This window comes from Rhinolophus sinicus, chromosome 9 (genome assembly GCF_057876585.1).
Source record: "Rhinolophus sinicus isolate RSI-liver-muscle chromosome 9, RSI-T2T, whole genome shotgun sequence".
In the NCBI taxonomy this organism is placed as follows: Eukaryota; Metazoa; Chordata; class Mammalia; order Chiroptera; family Rhinolophidae; genus Rhinolophus; species Rhinolophus sinicus.
In genome coordinates, this window is record NC_142509.1 from 39,538,647 (window position 1) to 39,556,949 (window position 18,303).

Sequence of the window (18,303 nt, forward strand, 5' to 3'; positions counted from 1 at the left end):
CACTCCTTCCAGGGGCATCTCTGTTCAGGGGTCCCCTTCACTGATGGCACCTGTGACACACTCCCCTGGCAGCTGGCTCAGGATATGTCCGTACAAATGACTGTTGGTTCTGAGGTGACTGACATCAGACTGTCGCTGTAAACTGGACATGCACAGGGGCTGATGGGGAGTGCCAACGAGAGAAGGGGGCAGGGCAAACCCAGAGGAACTGGGGGGCACGGTGAACCCAGCGTCCGGACCCACCGTGAGCCAAACATCCTGTCTTCCAAGAGAAGCACTGACTCTTCACTTCAGTGTATAATCTCTCCGTATTTCATCGCTGGTGAGCGTTTCAAAGGCTATTACACAGTGTGGCCGACAAGGCCCGTGGAGACATGGACACGGCCAGTGGCCGCCCTGCTGAGTCTGCTCTAGGTGGACACGTGGGTGGGATCCAGGCACCAGGCCTCGTGGCCCTGGCAGTGGCCTCCAGCGGTGCCCACAAGTCCTGGCATATGGGATGGCGCCCAGAGCGCCTGGGCTCAGGGCGCTGGGAGTGACAATTTACGATCTTTCTAGCTGAAGAGCGCGTGTCCCAAGGAGTGGAGTCAGCTGGGGGGCAGTCAGGTGCCGTAACCGAGGACCCTACCCCAGGATGGGCAGTGCAGACGTCAGGACGGCTTCGCACCCCAGCAGCCGCCCCACAGACATCTGCCGCTTGCATCTCCGTTGGTGCCCCAGCTGGCTCATCAGTAGGGCCGGTATCAGGAAACAACTGAAAAAGTTACCAGCTTTTCCCTTGGCGTGATGAGCGGGAGAAACAAGCATTCACTGGAGAAACTTCAGGAATTCACGACGCAGCGACTGTCTCCGACATCTCAGCGCTGCCCCAGCTGCTCTTGGACGGCAGCACAGCTGGGTCCCTGAAAGGCCCTGTGTCCCGACACTGACTCCACTGGTTCCTGGTGCCCGAGGCCACCACAGCCAGGCCCTGCAAGCTGACATTCTCTGGTGGTGGGCACTCCCCACAGCGCAGACACACAGGTTGTTCTCTGCCGTGTGTCCACCGCTGTTGGCTGCACACCTGTCCACACGTGTGGGGCAATTCCATTACTACCTTGTCATAGGGGAGTGACCAAGTCTCTCCCACCTCAAATTTCTACCATAAACAATCCAAGTCGGCCATCACACCTACTTGTTTGCAACTGTCTCCCGTCAGGTGCGTCTCCTCCACGTATCAGAGGCGGCGGCTTCAAGGCAGTTTCCAAATGCTTTTCATACTCGTTTCAGGGGGGAAATGGTCAGAGCACCAAGGAGCTGGGTGGGGGCTGGGGACCCAGAGCCCCACAGGCCCTGGCACAGGTGAGCGCCCCCTCAGGGAGCTCCTGGGACTCCTGTGCGTTTCCTCTCCAGGGGCGTCTGGGGCACAGCCTCCTGGCCTGGCTGACACTGGTGCAGGCTGCACGGTGATGCCCAGCCCGGCAGCTGGGGTGTCTAATGGCCCCTGAGTCACTAGCAGAAGGAAGTGCCACTGAGTGGTGCACAAAGAATGCAGCAGCCCATGGTTTGGACGTCAGTATCCCGGGCCTCCCGGCTGGTGGCCAGGCAGGCAGGCGGAACCAGGCCCATGTGAGCTGGCCCAGCCCCTTCAGGTCTCCAGCCGTTGCCCCACTTGTCCCCGAGTGACCGCTCTGGGGGACGACGGTGCAGTCAGGCAAGTGAGCTACAACTGGACAAACAGCAGAGACCTGCCAATTTAGACGCGGGTCTTTATAAAAACAGAAGCAAATGTATCCAGACACGTGCCGGGCAGCACGCCCAGGTTCCTCAGACTTCCGGCTTCACGAAGGGCGGCCGGCAGGTGAGTGTCATGCGCTGAGACCAGTGTCCCAGCCAGGACAGCATGAGGGAAGGAACACGGAATAATCACAGCAGAACAGCAAACCCAGGCTCACCCTGCACGGCAGCAAGCTGCCTTTACGTGCAAACCAGGGCTGTGCTGCTACCTATCATTTGCTGAGCACCTACTACGCGCTGAGCCCTGCCGGGGCCTCCTGTGCATTGTCACCGATGGTCAGAGGCTCCGAGGGGCTAAGCTGGCATGAGCTTGTTGTACCATGAGAGACACGAGGCCAAGACAGACTGAAGGCCAAGGTCACACACCCCGTGGGGGGCAGGGCAGACCCAGGTCTCTGACTCCAGGCTTGAGCTGAGCCCCCCTCACTCACTCAGGGGCCAGAAGGCAACTCGCATCAGCTCAGTGAGCCTCGGTCCCCTCGTCTGTGCAATGGGTGCAATGTGCCTTCCAGACGCCGGGCGTGGGAGCGGCTCCGTCAGCAGAAGCTGAGACCTCCCGCCCTCTGTGGGCAGAATGCCCACAGGGACATTGCCGAAGGACAGGCCCTGTCCCTCAGTCACCCCCTGCTGTCACACGTGGTTGACGGGGTTTCTGTTTTCAGCAAAGTGGGACAGTACCTTTGAGTCCATCAGAACTCCCTGCTTTTTATCTTCAGAGAGAGACACAGAGGCTCCCTCAACATTTTTCAGGGTGATCCCCAATGAAGGAGCACGTTTCACTGCCTGGGTCACACTCGTCCCTGCTCCAGCTATGCCCGCAATTGTAACACTGTCCACAGAAAAGCCGCACCAGCTCATCGGAACAGGCTCCGAGTTAGGACTGTTGCAGGACATGCAATCTGGACACTGAAATGCACCCACGTAGTGACCAAGGGGAGAATGTGGGAAGTGGAGATTTCCAGCTAATGAATGTCTTGCGTTCTGCGATCTGTACGGCTTCAGCACTATTAAAACACAAGCGTCTTAAACGTTTGCTTTGGTTCATATGATTAATGTGCTCATTAAGCATCCAACTGAACCCCCGTGAATTCGACGCTGATGGGTCTGAGTCGTGAGCGCGTCCCCGTCTCGGTACAGACGTGTGTTTGTCATACGGGTGTTGTGTGCACAGACACGATGGGACCTCAGGACCCCTGGGCTGCCCGCTGGCTGTCTGCTGCCCTCCGGGGCAACTGAGACAGACAAGGGTGTCAGTGGGTAGAAAGAAGCAGTCAGTTTGTCCTGGGACAGCTGAACTCCCCAACGTGGGAGCACGCACGTTTCCTTGTCGCCAGCCACCCCCTCCGGTCCCAGCGGGGACTCGTGGGTTCGGGAAGCTAAGGCTACTCACAGGGGTGGGGGCAGAGACCCTGTGCCCACCACAGTCCCTGGAGGACAACACCTAAGAGACACAGGATTCAAACCATGAAGGACAATACTCGTCTGTTCACTGCCCAGACTCCCAACGTGGCTGACAGTGTCACACTTGCGCGTCCCAGAACTCAGCGTGGCAGAGAGTGCCATGGGGCCACCCCAGGGAGCCTGTCCTTTCCTGCTTCTCCCCCACTGAAGGCGGGCTGTGTTGCCAGCTCTGGCCAACGGCCCATAAGCAGAGGTGACACGTGCTGCTTCTGTAGCCCAGGCACAGAAGAGCAGATACGGGCCCCCCACGACACCTCTCTTGTACACAGACACAGATTCACAGGTGCAACGTTCAGGCGCCAGGTCTGAACTCTGATGACCGGCCCCCTTCTGGGCTCTCAGGAGGGCTGTCAATCACGGGACTGGCCAGGGCTCCCAGCTTCTCCCCATGATCAGCCGAGTTCATGGGGCTCTTCCCCCAGCCTGAAAGTTACAGCCGCAGCAGAAAATGGGAGACAGGTCCGCTGGGCCCGCTCAACACTTCAGAGACCAGAGGCTAGTGTCCCAAGGTCAGTGAAAGCCTGTCCCCTCGAGGGTCTCCCCAAGAAGCTACTCAGCCCCCCCTCCACCCCAGGGTTGGAAGAAGAGGGGGTTGAGCAGGCCCAGGGAGCGAAGCTGCTCCATTTACAGGGCACACGGAAAAGCACCCCCGGGCACACGGGAAAGCACCCCCGGGCACACGGGAAAGCACCCCCGGGCACACGGAAAAGCACCCCCGGGCACACGGGAAAGCACCACCAGGCACACGGAAAAGCACCACCAGGCACACGGAAAAGCACCCCCGGGCACACGGGAAAGCACCCCCGGGCACACGGGAAAGCACCCCCGGGCACACGGAAAAGCACCCCCGGGCACACGGAAAAGCACCCCCGGGCACACGGGAAAGCACCACCAGGCACACGGAAAAGCACCACCAGGCACACGGAAAAGCACCCCCGGGCACACGGGAAAGCACCACCAGGCACACGGGAAAGCACCACCAGGCACACGGAAAAGCACCACCAGGCACACGGAAAAGCACCACCAGGCACACGGGAAAGCACCCCCGGGCACACGGGAAAGCACCCCCGGGCACACGGAAAAGCACCACCAGGCACACGGAAAAGCACCCCCGGACACACGGAAAAGCACCACCAGGCACACGGAAAAGCACCCCCGGGCACACGGGAAAGCACCACCAGGCACACGGAAAAGCACCACCAGGCACACGGAAAAGCACCACCAGGCACACGGGAAAGCACCCCCGGGCACACGGGAAAGCACCCCCGGGCACACGGAAAAGCACCACCAGGCACACGGAAAAGCACCCCCGGACACACGGAAAAGCACCACCAGGCACACGGAAAAGCACCCCCGGGCACACGGAAAAGCACCCCCGGGCACACGGGAAAGCACCCCCGGGCACACGGGAAAGCACCCCCGGGCACACGGGAAAGCACCCCCGGGCACACGGGAAAGCACCCCCGGGCACACAGGAAAGCACCCCCGGGCACACGGAAAAGCACCCCCGGGCACACGGGAAAGCACCCCTGGGCACACGGGAAAGCACCCCCGGGCACACGGGCAGAGCACTGCCTTCAAGTACCTGCATGCTGTCCAAGGTGCTCTGGGCGAAGCCACAGACACAGCGGCAGAAAGACGTGTGAATAAAAGAGGACACTGGTCTCAGACACCGCACGGCCGGCCCCTTTTCACACCAGAGCTGCGGCCGTTACCACATGTCACAGGCATGCACTGCCACCAGCCAGGGTGACAGGACCTCAGCAGGACCGTCAGCAGCAGCTCAGAAGGCGAATTAAAACAACACAGACCATCACATCAATGGGCTCCCAGCGAATGGCAAAAAGAAGCTGCATTTGCCCCCAGGAGATGATGCAAATTAAAGCACAGCAGGCACCCTGGGCGAGGGGACCAGTCGTTTTTCAGGCATGTGTGGCCAATTGGAGGTCTGCCGCCATCTTCCCAGGTTATGTTTCCCAACTGCTATTTATCACACTCACCCCACAGATATTCATTAGCTAATGGACGTTTTCAAAAAATCAATTTGAATATACATGGAACCTCTTCCTGTGGGAGGAATCGATTTTAAAAGGCCATGTTAAGAGACGCATACATTCTGTCTTAAGTGGTAGCTAGCTCCCTGGGGACAGGAAGAGATCCCCCATCTGGGGACAGGAAGACATCCCATCCCCCGTCCCCCCTTGTCAGGAGATGGCAGGCCCAGGAAAAGCCCTGTTGCCCTTTTTTGATGAGACAAACCAGGGGAGGAGGGCCAGCCAGGCTCCTGCAGCCACGTCTGTGGCTGTGCCTGTAACTATGGTTAGTAAGGGCTCAGCAAAGGCATGACCTCTGTTTTCAGGGGGCAGAGGCATTCCCATGCGAGGCCCATCCTCCTTGTTTGCAATGAGAGAGGCACAGCAGAGGCCAGAAGGCTCGACTGAAACCCACGGCCCTGACGCTGGCTGTGTGGCCAAGGGAAAACGGCTTGGCCTCTCTGTGCCTCATTTCCTGGCGTGTAGAATGGGAACCATACCAGCGCCTGCTGCAGGCAGATGGGCTGACGACATAGGAGGAGGGTGAACAGCACTAGTGGCCAGTCTCCCACAGGCACTCAGGAACATTCGCTGTTGTTTCATTTGGCCTAAGGCCGCCACCCCCGCCCTCAGCTGTCCCACAGGTTTCCCGCAGGCCTCGTGGGCTTACCTCTAGCAGCTGCACGGCACCTTCATGTTCTTTCTTAGCTTCAACCTGAGCCTTTTTGATGATAAAAAGAGAAAAGTGAACATTTAAAGGGGAAAATGGGATTAATGTCTAAATTATCAGGAGTGGGCCATCGACTTTTATGACACTAAAAAGGCCCAAATTCTAAGAGTCTAAGTCAGTTCTCATTTTCTGCCCTTTGGGCAAGTTGCAGTGGATTTCGGTTGGGTTTGGCTCTGTAGAAATGGGGGCATGCACCCTGACCTGCAGAGCACGGGCCGGCTGCCAGGATGTGGCGTGGGGTCAGCGGGGAGGCCCTGATTCTTTTCCTGAGACCTGGTCACACACGCAAGGTGGCTGAACCCAGAAGAGCAGGATAACCCTTCCTGAAGCCTCAGGAAGCAGCCCCATTTCCCCAAATGTCCTTAACTGTTCAGGAAACAACACAGTCACGTGGACTTGACCCCCAAATAGCTGATGCCGGGGGTCCTGAGTCGCTCACTGGCTCTCAGTAGCTCAGCCGACAGCAGGGGCCACCCTCTTCAAATTACTCAAAGCAAAACGTCTCCGGATGGCTGCTGCCTGGGCCAAATGGAGAATTCCCACATCGCTGACATGTAGCATTATTACTCTCGGCCCAGCAGACCCCGAGGTTCCAGCTCTGGGACCGCAGCGAAGATCTGCTGTGTTTGCCCACTGGTGTCCTCTTCTCCTGGAAGGAGGCCTGAATTTGCTGGGATCCAGCCCTCCCTGCACTGAGAACTCTAGGACTCGATCACGACTGGGTGGACAGCCTAAGGAGACCAAAGGGACTGCCTGGGAATTCTAGGATAGAGGAAGGTGCCTTGTCTAGTGGGTGTCAGCCTGAGTGGATGAGAGTTTGGAGCAGCTGCAGCTATCTTGCCACCATGAGGGGCAGGGCTGGAGCAGCTGGGGGCCTCGGCGTGGAAGCCAAAAATGAAGCCAGTGCAGAGCAGAGCAGAGGTGGGAGAGTAACTAAGGTGTGACGGTCCTTGAGGGGCACCAGATGGGGCTGTGCCTGAAGCCAGACGGCTTGGGTCCTGGATCTGAAGTCAGTTTGCAGTCACGTGTCAAACTGAAATTGTTTGCTGAATGAAAGCAAGGACTGCCGAGGGTTTTCCGTCAGGTGGAAGCAAGAGTCCTAGCAAACACAGTCACCAACTGTTTAAGAATGTGACACTTCCCATTTAAGGTTGGGAACACCGCAGTTCAACGTGAGTCTGAGGTTGTGTCCAAGGCTGGGGAAGAAAGCCCGCAGCAGGTCACCACGCTGACGCGTCTGTCACACTGCTCCCGTGGCCTCACAGACATTCCCAGTGGAGTGGAGCAAAGACACCAGTTTCTAAAGAGGGCTATGCCCTGACTCGATGGGGCCGCTGCCCCTTAGATACTGAGCACCCACAGGAAGCCCCTGTCAGGCTGAGATTCAGTCAGAGTTCTGTTCTGCAGCCCTACCACGTGACCCAGCAGCCCTGCTTCTGGGTCTCTACCCGAAGTGTTCGCAAACACTTACTCGTAAAGGCACATGCAGCCCTACGTTCACTGCAGCATTAGTCACAGTGGCCAAGACGTGGAGACAAGTGTCCTTAGATGGACGATGGGATAAAGAAGACGTGGTACATCCAACGGGACAGGACTCAGCCATAGAAAGGATGAAATATTGCCTTTTGGGGCAACATGGCTGGACCATGCGAGTACCGTGCTCAGTGAAATAAGTCAGTGGAAAAGGACAAGAATCCTATGACTTCACTCATATGTGGGACATAAAACAGAAGGCAACAAATGAATAAACAAACAGAACAGACTCCCAGACACAGAACGGTGGTCACCAGAGGGAAATGGGGCGGGGGAGGGTGACGAGGGTGAAAAAGGGGTCAAATATACGGTGACGGAGGCGACTAGAATCTGGGTGGTGAGCACACAGTGCAGTCACAGCTGCTGATGTATTACAGAAATGTGAACTTGAAGCTGACATAACTATTAACCAATGTCACCCCAATAAATTTAATGTTTAAAAGAGAATCATGAGTTCTGGAGGTGCCTGGAGAACAGCCCGTGAGCGCCATCCTAACAGCGTCCATTTCTCAGTCGCAAACTTCCGTGGGTGGGAAAGCTTGGCTTCCCCAGCGCAGAAAAGTGGAAAGTGGCCCAAGACTGTCACACTCACTCATCTGCATCCCATTCTCACATGAGGATGTGAGAATGAGGGTTTTAAGAGCTGGGACGTGAAGCGAGCACAACCAATTAATTACACCGTTCTGGAATTCAGCACAATCTTCGACCGCTGAAAACTGTTCCTTTCAAACCAAAAACAGGAACGACAATACATGACAAAACAGGGGGAAATGGCAAACCACCAAAGAACACATTCGGGTTTTATAAATACCATCACCACTGAGCCAGCTGAGTCAAAGAGAGTTTTAAAATGGCAGGATGGAAAAAACACGACGAAAAGCTTCACAGTGGCTGTTAAAACTCAGCCAAGTTGGCAGTGACGACTTAGCTTCCGGCTTCCAGCAATAGTCAGGAGTGCGTGTTCGTAGCTCCTCGCAAGCTGGGCCATTTGGGCGACCAGAATAGATGGTTAAAATTAACAGTGAAAACTGGCAGCAGTGAATTGTTTCAAAATCTCAGCAGCAGCTTCAGCGAGGCTCGTTTCGGGGCCCCTGCCCGCTCCCCGCTCACTCGTGGGGAAGATGCGGGCTTCATCCAGACACGCTTTCCCTCCGCACAGTGACACGAGAGGGACGTGACCCTCAGGCAAGCTCAGGAGAGGCCAGCATCCAGGGAAGCAGACGGCCATGGGTGGGGAGCCTACACACACAGTGTTTGGGGGGGCAGACGTGCACAGGAGCGACGGTGGGTGTCCTGTCACCCCCGCCTGACAGGCGGGTACAAAGCAGCCACCCCAGCGCCGCCGGGAGCTTGGGCTGGGATGGCGGAGGCTGGTGGGGCGCAGAGGGCGCCATTCCTGGGAGCTGTAGCTAAGCTCCTGGACCCCGATCACGACACTTAGAATGAACATCCAGTGTGGCTGTAGCGTTGTCATTACTCACTGCTGCGTCACGAGGCCCTGAAGTACTGCTGACCTGTGCTGCTCACCAAGTGTTTGCTGAATGAATGAAAGTGAGGACCGAGCACTTGGCTCCCTGATCACCATGAAGCAAGCACGTGGCCCCCGGGAAGCCAGGTGGCGTGGCCCGGCAGGTGGGACTGGGCTCTGCTTGGGGGCCTCTTATTTACTTATTTAGCTACGCGTGCACGGAGCTCAGGGCTGGCCGACGGCCTTACTGCACCTTGATTTCCCCGAGACCTGCCTGTGGCATCTGACCATGCATTCATTTGCTCACAACTATCTTCACTGGCACGTTCCTGCACGCCTTCTCCCACCACTGAATGGGGCTGAGGGCACTGAGCCTGCAGGGATGGAGACGCTGGGCCCAGGCTGGGTGTCGGGTCCCTGACACTCATGCAGGGCGCCCGGGTGGGGGTGAAGCTGACTCCCCAAGGGGACCAGTCTGTAAGTGCTGCCTTGTTCTGGGGCAGTGACAGCCCAGGGCAGGAAAAGTCCATCTTCATGTGCCGTCCCACTCCCCATAGGCTGGCAGCAGCGTCCACCCTGCCCTGCGATGTTCATGGAAAAGAAAATGCCCCACCCACCGCTTTTCTCATCCAATGAAAACACTGGGATGCTCAACGGCCTAGAAGTAGGACAGCATCTCTCCTTCATTTACAACCTGGAGTCTTTCCTTCCTCGTCTGAAAATTTCGCCAACAATCAGACTCCACTGAGCAGATTTGAAAGAAGCTGTGTGTTTTGGGTCTTGCAAAACTCTCCAGATCTGAATATTCAGTTTGGGTTTTTGTTGTGTAGAAACAAAGCAGTTGAACCTGACGGATCCCTGAGGGAATAGCTTGCTCGCAGTTATGGCTGTCAATGATTTTTTAAACTTTTCTTTCAAGTTCCAGAACAGAACAATGTCCATTTCACAGGTGTCCATCTCAGTGCGTCTGTGACTGGCTTTCAGTCGACGCAGAATGAAGTCAGCTGTGCGGCCAGGCTGCCCTTCCCGACAGGTCTACACCAAACTGGGAGCCTGTCACCCTTGCTTTCTCTTTCGCTTGCGTGCCCGCCCCTCGGCCCTCCGGCCCACCCAGGAGCAAACCTGATTCACGCTTCCCCCTGACTCCTACTGAAACGTGTCCGCCTCCTTCCATCTGTCACCAGCCCAGTCAAGGTACCAGGCTTCCTGGTCGTGGTGCCAACCGGCCTCCCTGCTCTTCTACAAACCAACACCCATCACGGTTTTTAAAGGATGTGACTCAGACCTGTATCCCCTGCTTGACCCTCTAACGGTCCCGTTTCCCTTGGAACAAAGTCAAGCCCCTTCCTAAAGCCAACCCAGCGTCCGGGGTCAGGACGCACCCGCCCGCTCTGCATGGCCCGCGTCCTGGCCACGGCCTCCTCTTCCTAGGCACTCGAGCCGCTTCCTGCGTGCACATGAGCGGGCAGGGCCATCTCTCTACATTTAACCCGCAGCCCGTCTGAACGCGTGGCCCCTTCCATCTACCACTCTCTTCTGTTTGCTGCCTTTAGAGCATTTTCTTTCGTCACCTCCCTGCTCACACTCACTCTGTGGGGGCAGGAGCCCCGTCCTACCCGCCCTGTGTTCCCAGTTTCCAGAACGACGGCTGAGCAGCGACAGCCAACATTTACTGAATGAGTGAAGGAAGGAAGGAATGATGCAGTCAGCCAGTGTGGCACAATGGCCTTCCCCGCTGGGCATCAAATGGAGACAGGAATTCTGGAAAGAATTCACTCTGGCTTCGCTCAAGGTCCCACCTTTCTCTCCTAACACTTGTTTTAAAACTCAGAGCTCTGAGAAATTACAAAATTGACACGTGTATTTCGTCAGTTTCGCTTCCTCTGCTCCCCACTGATGAAGCATCTGTGTGGCCAAAAGAGAGACAGTGACGAAAGCAGAGGAAAAAGGAGCAAAGGAGACTGGACGGTGTGCAGACGAGAACGTGGGAGCTAAAGAGTGGAGTGGCTCCCGTGAGCTTCCCCGGTGCCACAGGCTCTGCGGAGAAAAGCCGCCCGTTGCCTTGCTGGACAGACGCTGTCTCCGCAGTCTGGTCACCTGTCAGGCACTCAGCCTGGGGACACGGCTGCCAGCTGCCGGGAATGGGCGCAGGAGACCGTGGCCACGTCCCCGTCACCGGAAGGTCCCGAGCCGGGCGGGAGGAGGGCAGAGCAACAACGCTGTCTGCAGCGCCCTGGCTGATAGCATCTAATGAAATACTGCCTCTCCGTGCGCCAGCCACCGTGTTATGACAGGTAATAAGGCTGGGACAGGCCCTATCAGCACAGGCGTAATGAAATCTCCCCTGATACGAGATCTCCATCAATGATTAGAGAAACGGCATCTGAAGCCCCCACCTGATGCACTGGCTCTGCTAACGAACGCTGGCGACCACAGCCCCCGCCAGGCCTGTCGCCAGCAGGGTTGGCAGAGACATCCTACACCCTTCATTCTGAGACCAGAGGCCTGGAGAGGCTGCTGGGTGGCGGAGTCGCCGGCCCCCCACTCCCCAGCAGCTAGGCACCCCCAGGGCGTCTGCTTCCATCTCTCTGTCCTGCGCCTGCCCCACCGTGACGGGCTCTGGCTGCAAGGGCCGCTGCCCTCAGGGCGGGGGTGGGCACCAGGCTTCTGAAAGAAAGTGAGACGAGACTGACACACAAGGACCCCAAGTCCCCCGGCTCCAAAAAAGAGAACCTCATACACATCTGAGACACAGGAGGACCACGGCTTCTAAAGATGGGGCCGGGGGGGAGCTACATGTCAGCCCCCATCCCATCAGCGCAGGTGCTCTGGGGACACGTCCCCACCTGCTCAGTCCCTCTGCCTCCTCCACTCCCCCTCCCTCTGGTTTCTCTCCTGCCCTCTTCCTCTCCTCTTACTTTTTTCTTTCTTCTTTTTGTTTTCTCCCCCCGTTAATGAGATGCTATAAATATTACCCTGAAACTTGATTTGCTCCCTTAATAACACATCACGCAATTTGCCGAGGTAACAGATATAAACCAAAATTATTCCTTTTCTTGACGTCAGACTGGTCTGCAGTGTAGATGGACCACGGCTGACTCAACCGTGCCCTCGGATGGGCACAGAATTTAATCCATCTCCCGTCTCCCAACCACACAACAGTGCTACAAAAAAGTCAAAATCCTTTTGAACTGTGTGTCTTGCAGGCATATTTCCAGGGTGGAAAGTTGCAGGATCTGACTGTATGCGTGTTTTTAATTTCAGCTGCCACTGTCAGGCTGCTTGCCCCAAAGCTGAAGCAGTTCACACCCACCAACAGTCCCCAGGAGACTGCCTTTCCCCTGCAGTCTCGCCAGCAGTGAATGTTACGCATCCATTGGCTTTTGTAGCATAAACATGAACCCAAGTCAGCTTGGGAGAAACCAGAGAGCACAGGGAAACAGAGCCCCCGAGCCTTTGCAGGCCAGGGAGGAGGGACACACTCTGGGGCCTGTGACCAGGCTGGGGGCGCAGCCAGCCGGCACCCACAGCCGAGGGCCCGCCTCTTCCCTCTGCCCCGCGTACCCAGGCGGTGCAGCCCCTTACCTTCTGCAGAAGGTCGATCTCCTGCTGTTTTGCGTTGAGAACAGCCAGCGCTTGCTCATGCTCCAATTCCAGCTGCTGCCGCCGCTCAGCAGCCTCTCGCATGTGCTGTGGGGGACAGGGTGAGGTCAGGCGGCCGTGCAGGGAGCGCTGTCTGTGCGCCGTGCTCTGCAAGCCCCCCGCTCCGCTTCCCCGGGCTCTTCCTGAGGGCGGTGGGGCAAACGGGGGAAGCCCTGGCAGCAACAAGGCTCCCACCTCCTGCTCGTGTTATATTCTAAATGCAATGAGCATTTGAGCAGAACTAGAGGTTCCCGTGCAAGGGGGAGCTGCTCTTTTCCCTCATTTTAAAAAATTCTGTCTCTCTTCTCTCCATCTTGTCCTCGGTCCCATGCAAACAACAGCCATGGTTTATTGACCTTTCCCTACGTAGTGGGTTGTTCCAAACTTTTGAGCGCTATTTAATTCATATCATCCTCATAATAATCGTAGGATGTAGGTACTCTAACAAGCCCCATTCTACAGAGGAGGAAACTGAGGCACAGAGGCGGTTTCCTTGCTCGTCACACAGCTGGTAAGTGGCCGTGCAAATTCAAATCTGAGGCTCTTGATGGAGCGGCTGAATGTAGGCTTGGCGCTGTGTGCTCGTGTCACGCTGGTGGACCAGAGCGCTCAGCAACTGCCATCGCTCTCCCTCCACACAGACCCCTGAGGGCCTGTCAGCCAGGTCCATCTGCTGGGCAGCTGGGGGTGTCCCCTGGCTGTGCTCTCCTCATGACAGCTGTCTGTCTTCCGTGGCAGGGTAGAGTTCAACCCTGACTTTAATTAACACATAACCAATGTTAATTATTAATTGACACCTGCTTCATACAAATGTTTTGAATATCACATGAGTTAGAATAGTGCCTAGCATCTATTGAGTGCTGTCTTACCCGTTACTCTGAATATAAGAAAACCCCTCCCCATTGACCTTGTGCAGTGTCATGCAATACAGTGTCACGCAATACAGTGTCCCATAATAATACAGTGTCACATAATAGTTTCACATTTTACAGTATCACGTAATAGTGTCACATAACAGTGTCACGTAAGTATCATGTAAGGGTGTCACGTAATACAGTGCCACGTGTCACATAATAGTGTCATGTAATACAGTGTTGTGTAATCGTTTCACATAATAGTGTCCGTAACAGTGTCATGTAATACAGTGTCACACAATAGTGTCACATCATACAGTGTCACGTAATTCAGTGTCACGTAAGTTTCACGTAATACAGTGTCACATAATTGAGCGTCATGTAATAGTGTCATGTAACAGTGTCACGTAATTCAGTGCCACGTGACGTGGGACCATGGAGCACCATGCCCTGTAATCCAGTCTCATGTAATGCTGCTCTACTACTAAACCCAGGGCATAGAACGTATGCGGTGACCAGGGACTCTGCCAGCCTGACAGTGAGTGACTAGGACGATGGCACTGGTAAGATGAAGGCAGCACAGAAGAACGGGAGCTACCACTTGGAAGCACATGCCACGTGCCGGGCACTCCTTGTGTCATGCTGAGCTGACGCGTGCTCACTGTTCCTAGCAGACAGGAGCTGAGCGACTGGCTTCCGGCCACACAGTGCCATGCAGGAGAGCCTGGACGCCATCCCAGCGTGGCACACGAGCAAGCCAGTGCACGCCTACCCACTGAGCCCGCCTGGCTGCGGCCGCTCAGCCACTGCATTTCACCGTGAAGCACGACCAGGGAGCGGCGGGCAGCCCTCCTGGTCTGGGCGAACAGTTGCACAGCTGTCTGGGTGCTTTGTGGCAGCCCGTTCTCGTGCCTCTGCTCGCTGTGGAACGGCAGAGCCAATGCAGCCCCGCGATCCTTATTGGCTCCGGAAGGAAGTCAGCAGTGGCAGGAGGAGACCCTCTTCCTTCCAGGAGCCCATTAGAAACACCGAGTGAACACACAGCCACTCCAGGCTTGCAGCTGCCGGCTGTGGGGTCCCTGAGGACACACAGGGACACAACGTCTGTGAGCTTGTTCCTTAGAGATGAAAGGACAGGTCAGCTCATGGAGCAGAGGGACGGAGACAAATGGAAACGGCGTTTACATCTCTCAGCTTAATGAGCCGAGTCCACAGGAAGTAGTTGTCAGCAAAGCATAAATGTGTGAAAATATATGCCCTCAAGGGAGAGTGTCCAGGGCTAATGCCGAGGGGACAGACTCACTGGGGACTCAGCCCTCAGCTGCCCCACCGTGGCTTCCGCCCCCCACAGGGGCTCACAGGGAGTCTGCACTGCCCATCACGTCCCACTCCCACTACGCGGCCGTTTTCAGTGACTCCCTTCCACTGGCAGCCAAAACCCTCCTGCCAAGATGACCACGCAGGCCCCTCTGTCCACGTCAAGGGCCAGTCTCTCAAAGGCACGTGACACAAGGGTCCCTGCTCTGTGACCTCTCCCCGCTCCTGCCCAGCCTGCCCCTGGGAGGCCATGACCCTCACAGCCTCCACGAGCCACCGTGATTCTGGCGCTCCCTGGGCGCACGAGGGGCCACGGTTCTGAGAAGAAAGGCCTGCCTGGTGCCCCAACACCACCTGGCCCCACCTTCTAATATGCGACTCCACTTCCTTATACAAACATCCTCCCCGGTCGGTCCGGGGACACAGGCCACGCTCCATGGGGACACTTCACATCTGAACAATACTAAGGATTACACAGCACAGCAAACACACCCGCTAAAGGGCTCTGCCTGGGGCCGTATTTATACTTCAAACAGTACTATTTATAGCGGGATGTTGACATTAACTCGAGCGCTTAAGTAGCCCATAAATGTCACGATGCTGCTTTCCGGGAAAGCTCAGGTGCGACACAGAGCAAACTGAATCATGTCAACCTCACATCACGGGGGCGGATGTGTCTCCCACTTGGGCCTTGACTGCTGGGCAGAGAAACCCAACACGTGGGCTGAGCCGGCTCCCCTCCAGGCTCCCGTCCTGCCCTCAAAGAAAGACAGTTGTCTGTTCCGTCTGACAGACAGAGTCACTGAGCAAGAAGACACACGGGACAGGCGGGCTGCTCACCCCAAGGGCCGTTTCCTTTTCACAGGAGCTGTAAGATGCTGAGACCCAGAGGGCTCTGAACACCAGCAAAGGGAAACTCATGTAGTAAAAAAACCACTTCCAGCTTTTCTGCAGGATGCTTGAGTGGAGAAGCTGGAAGGAAAACGGTTCGCTGCGTTTGATCACCAGGTCAGACCCTGCGCCAAGACTGCAGGACTGTGGGGCTGGGTGGAGCGGGGCTCGGTGCCGGGCGTCCTCATCCCACAGTCGCCAGCCGGGGCCCCGTACATGCTGGAAAGCACGTCCCCTCCAGCAGTCTGTCTCCTTGGAGACTCAGTCTTTGCCAGAAAGACAAGACACTTGATTTGTGGCTGCATGTTTGCAGAACCTCTGCAAGCCCCAGAAGCCATCCTTCCAGACAAGCACCCAGGACCACAGGCTTTCCACTGCTCGTGGCTCATTCTCCACGATGGCAGGTTGTGTCTGCAGGGACAGGCCACACAGCAATCACGCAGCCTCTCACTCACTTGTTCATGTCTCAGTCACGCCTCACGCAGGCGGTGATTGCTCACGCCCTCACTTGTTAGCTCACCCACGCAGTGAAGCCATCACTGCTCCTCGGGCTCTCGCAGATATGACATCTTTGAAGGGGAAAAATAACACGCGAGTAAACAACTGAAACAAGCAGGGTAGGTTTTCTTTGAAGAAAGTAGAAGAAGCGATATGATAGCAACTGGCAGGCAGGTGGCTGCTTCTGATAAAACGGTCAGGAAAGGAAGTGACGTGACACCGAGCCCTAACTGACCAGGAGCCAGAAATACAGACCGAGGGAGACCGCATGCCACGTGGAGGAAACTGCACGTGCAAAGGCCCTGGGGTGGAAACAAGTGCGGTGTGTTCTGGAGACACAGGGAAAGCCCATGCAGCTGGGCCCGGGGTGCCAGGGGGCGTGGCAGGGGTCAGGGCGAAAGGACGGGGTGGAGGGGGGGTGGAGTGCAGCGTCCTGTAGTGAGGACGTCAGAGTCAATCTCTGCGATCAAAGGCCGCTGGTGGGTGTAGGCAGCATAGGGCCATGACTCTGGGGAATTGCCTTCTTCAGAGAGAAGGAGGTGGGCGGACGTGAATTGGTGGTTAGTTTCCGAGTTTTACCAAATAAAGTAGAATCTAAGAAGAAAAAAAATATATATATATATATCCCTGAAGAAATATTCTTCAAGGACACCTTGAATATCCTTTATTCTTCTAGGTATCCCTGGTGCCTGGACTTCTGTTTCATGAAGGTGACAGAGGCCGCTGAGTGCCGACTGGGCCCTAGGGGACAGCCTTACGTAGGGCCCCCCATGACTCTTTTGAACTGTCACTGTATCACTTCTTCCTGCTTCATCCTAATATTTCTTCAAAGCACCAGCACTGCCTGATGTTACATCTTTCTCCTCGCTGACTCTCTCCCAGGGGGATGACCCGCTCTGCTGTGCTACCTGCTGTATCCCTGGTGCCTAGCACGGGGCCTGGCTCACAGCCGGGGCTCAGCCAGCACTTGTGAGTGAGGGAGTGAGTGAAGGAACGTCAGGCGATACGCGTCCCGTGAGCCTCCTACCTGTGTGCCCCACAACGTGCCTCACGCGCCCGTTTGCCTTGGTAAGGACGCTGGCTCCCACCGGACAAGGTGGGCATGTGCCAGGAGCCCCTCAGCCATCTCACTGTGTTCAGACCCCAGGGCTCTTCATCGCTTGGAATTTTAAATTCCAACAGCTCAGGAATAGTCCTCTTTGTGTCCTTCAACTCCCACCGAAAAGAACTCCCCTAGGGTTGCTCGTGTGTGTCGTGCCATCTGGCTTTAGCAGTTCCCCCCAAGGATGGCCCCGAAGGAAGACAGCTGGGGAAACGGTCCCTGGATAGCTAAGAAGCTGTTCCTGAAGGTAACCTCCACGGGAGGAATCTGCAGCCTCGGACATAACTTTCTAAGTGAAAACCAGGTTCAGTGTGTCTGCTTTGTTCTCCTGGGGAACTTGGTCTCCCGCCGCGGGAGTGACAGTTATGTAACAGCTCACATTTCCTTTTATATCCAGGCTGCCAGGAAGCACGGGCCAGATTAGAAGCTTAGAGTAACTGTGTCTAAACTCCCAGCTGGCACCTGAGTGCTCATTTCTCCATATCTAACTTTCCTATTTCCATTCACATTATTTGAGCATGTTATTACATGTAACGATTTTGGCAATTTGACCATGTCCCTGGAAAGAAATAGAAACGTATGCATACATGATGAATTCATCAATTATTCGTTTTCAAAGTACAAAAATCAGGAGGGAGTCAGATCAGGTTAAACGTTATTGGTTTGCTTCACGGGGGCGGGTTCTCATCAGCTTCAGTACGATTCTCGCTGGGTCGTCTTAGAAAACAGCCCCCATTTCAGTCTTCTCTGCTTCACTAAATGCTTCCATATTCTGAAGGAAAAAATGTGTTCCATTCGCAGTTCAGTAAACCCAGTGCCGGTGCAGTTCTGTGACCTCGTCACAGGCCCCGCCCCAAACCAGGCCAGCCTCTGCTTCCCCCAGACGGAGGTTGGGGTCGGAGCGGGGCCACCGCCCAGGTCTGGCTTCAGGTGTGTTGAGACAGGAGCCCTGCACCACCTCCACCACCTGGCATGTTCCTGGACGGCCCTCGAGCCTG

At 56.0% G+C, this 18,303-nt stretch overlaps 1 protein-coding gene across 18 annotated transcripts in view; it reads right to left on the reverse strand.

The window, feature by feature from the left end:
* RIMBP2 (RIMS binding protein 2) overlaps positions 1 to 18,303 on the reverse strand; it is a 124,862-nt gene that overhangs the window by 36,552 nt on the left and 70,007 nt on the right. For 13 of the 18 annotated variants that reach the window (XM_074321025.2, XM_074321028.2, XM_074321023.2 and 10 more), the window contains 3 exons: positions 12,587 to 12,691; positions 5,941 to 5,991; positions 4,823 to 4,843 (listed from right to left, as the gene is read on the reverse strand). In XM_074321025.2, the coding sequence (XP_074177126.2) occupies positions 4,823 to 4,843; positions 5,941 to 5,991; positions 12,587 to 12,688 (174 nt within the window). In that variant the 5' untranslated portion in view covers positions 12,689 to 12,691. The remainder of the gene's footprint in view (positions 1 to 4,822; positions 4,844 to 5,940; positions 5,992 to 12,586; positions 12,692 to 18,303) is intronic. The other 5 variants (XM_074321032.2, XM_019748791.3, XM_019748796.3 and 2 more) reach the window with 1 other exon arrangement.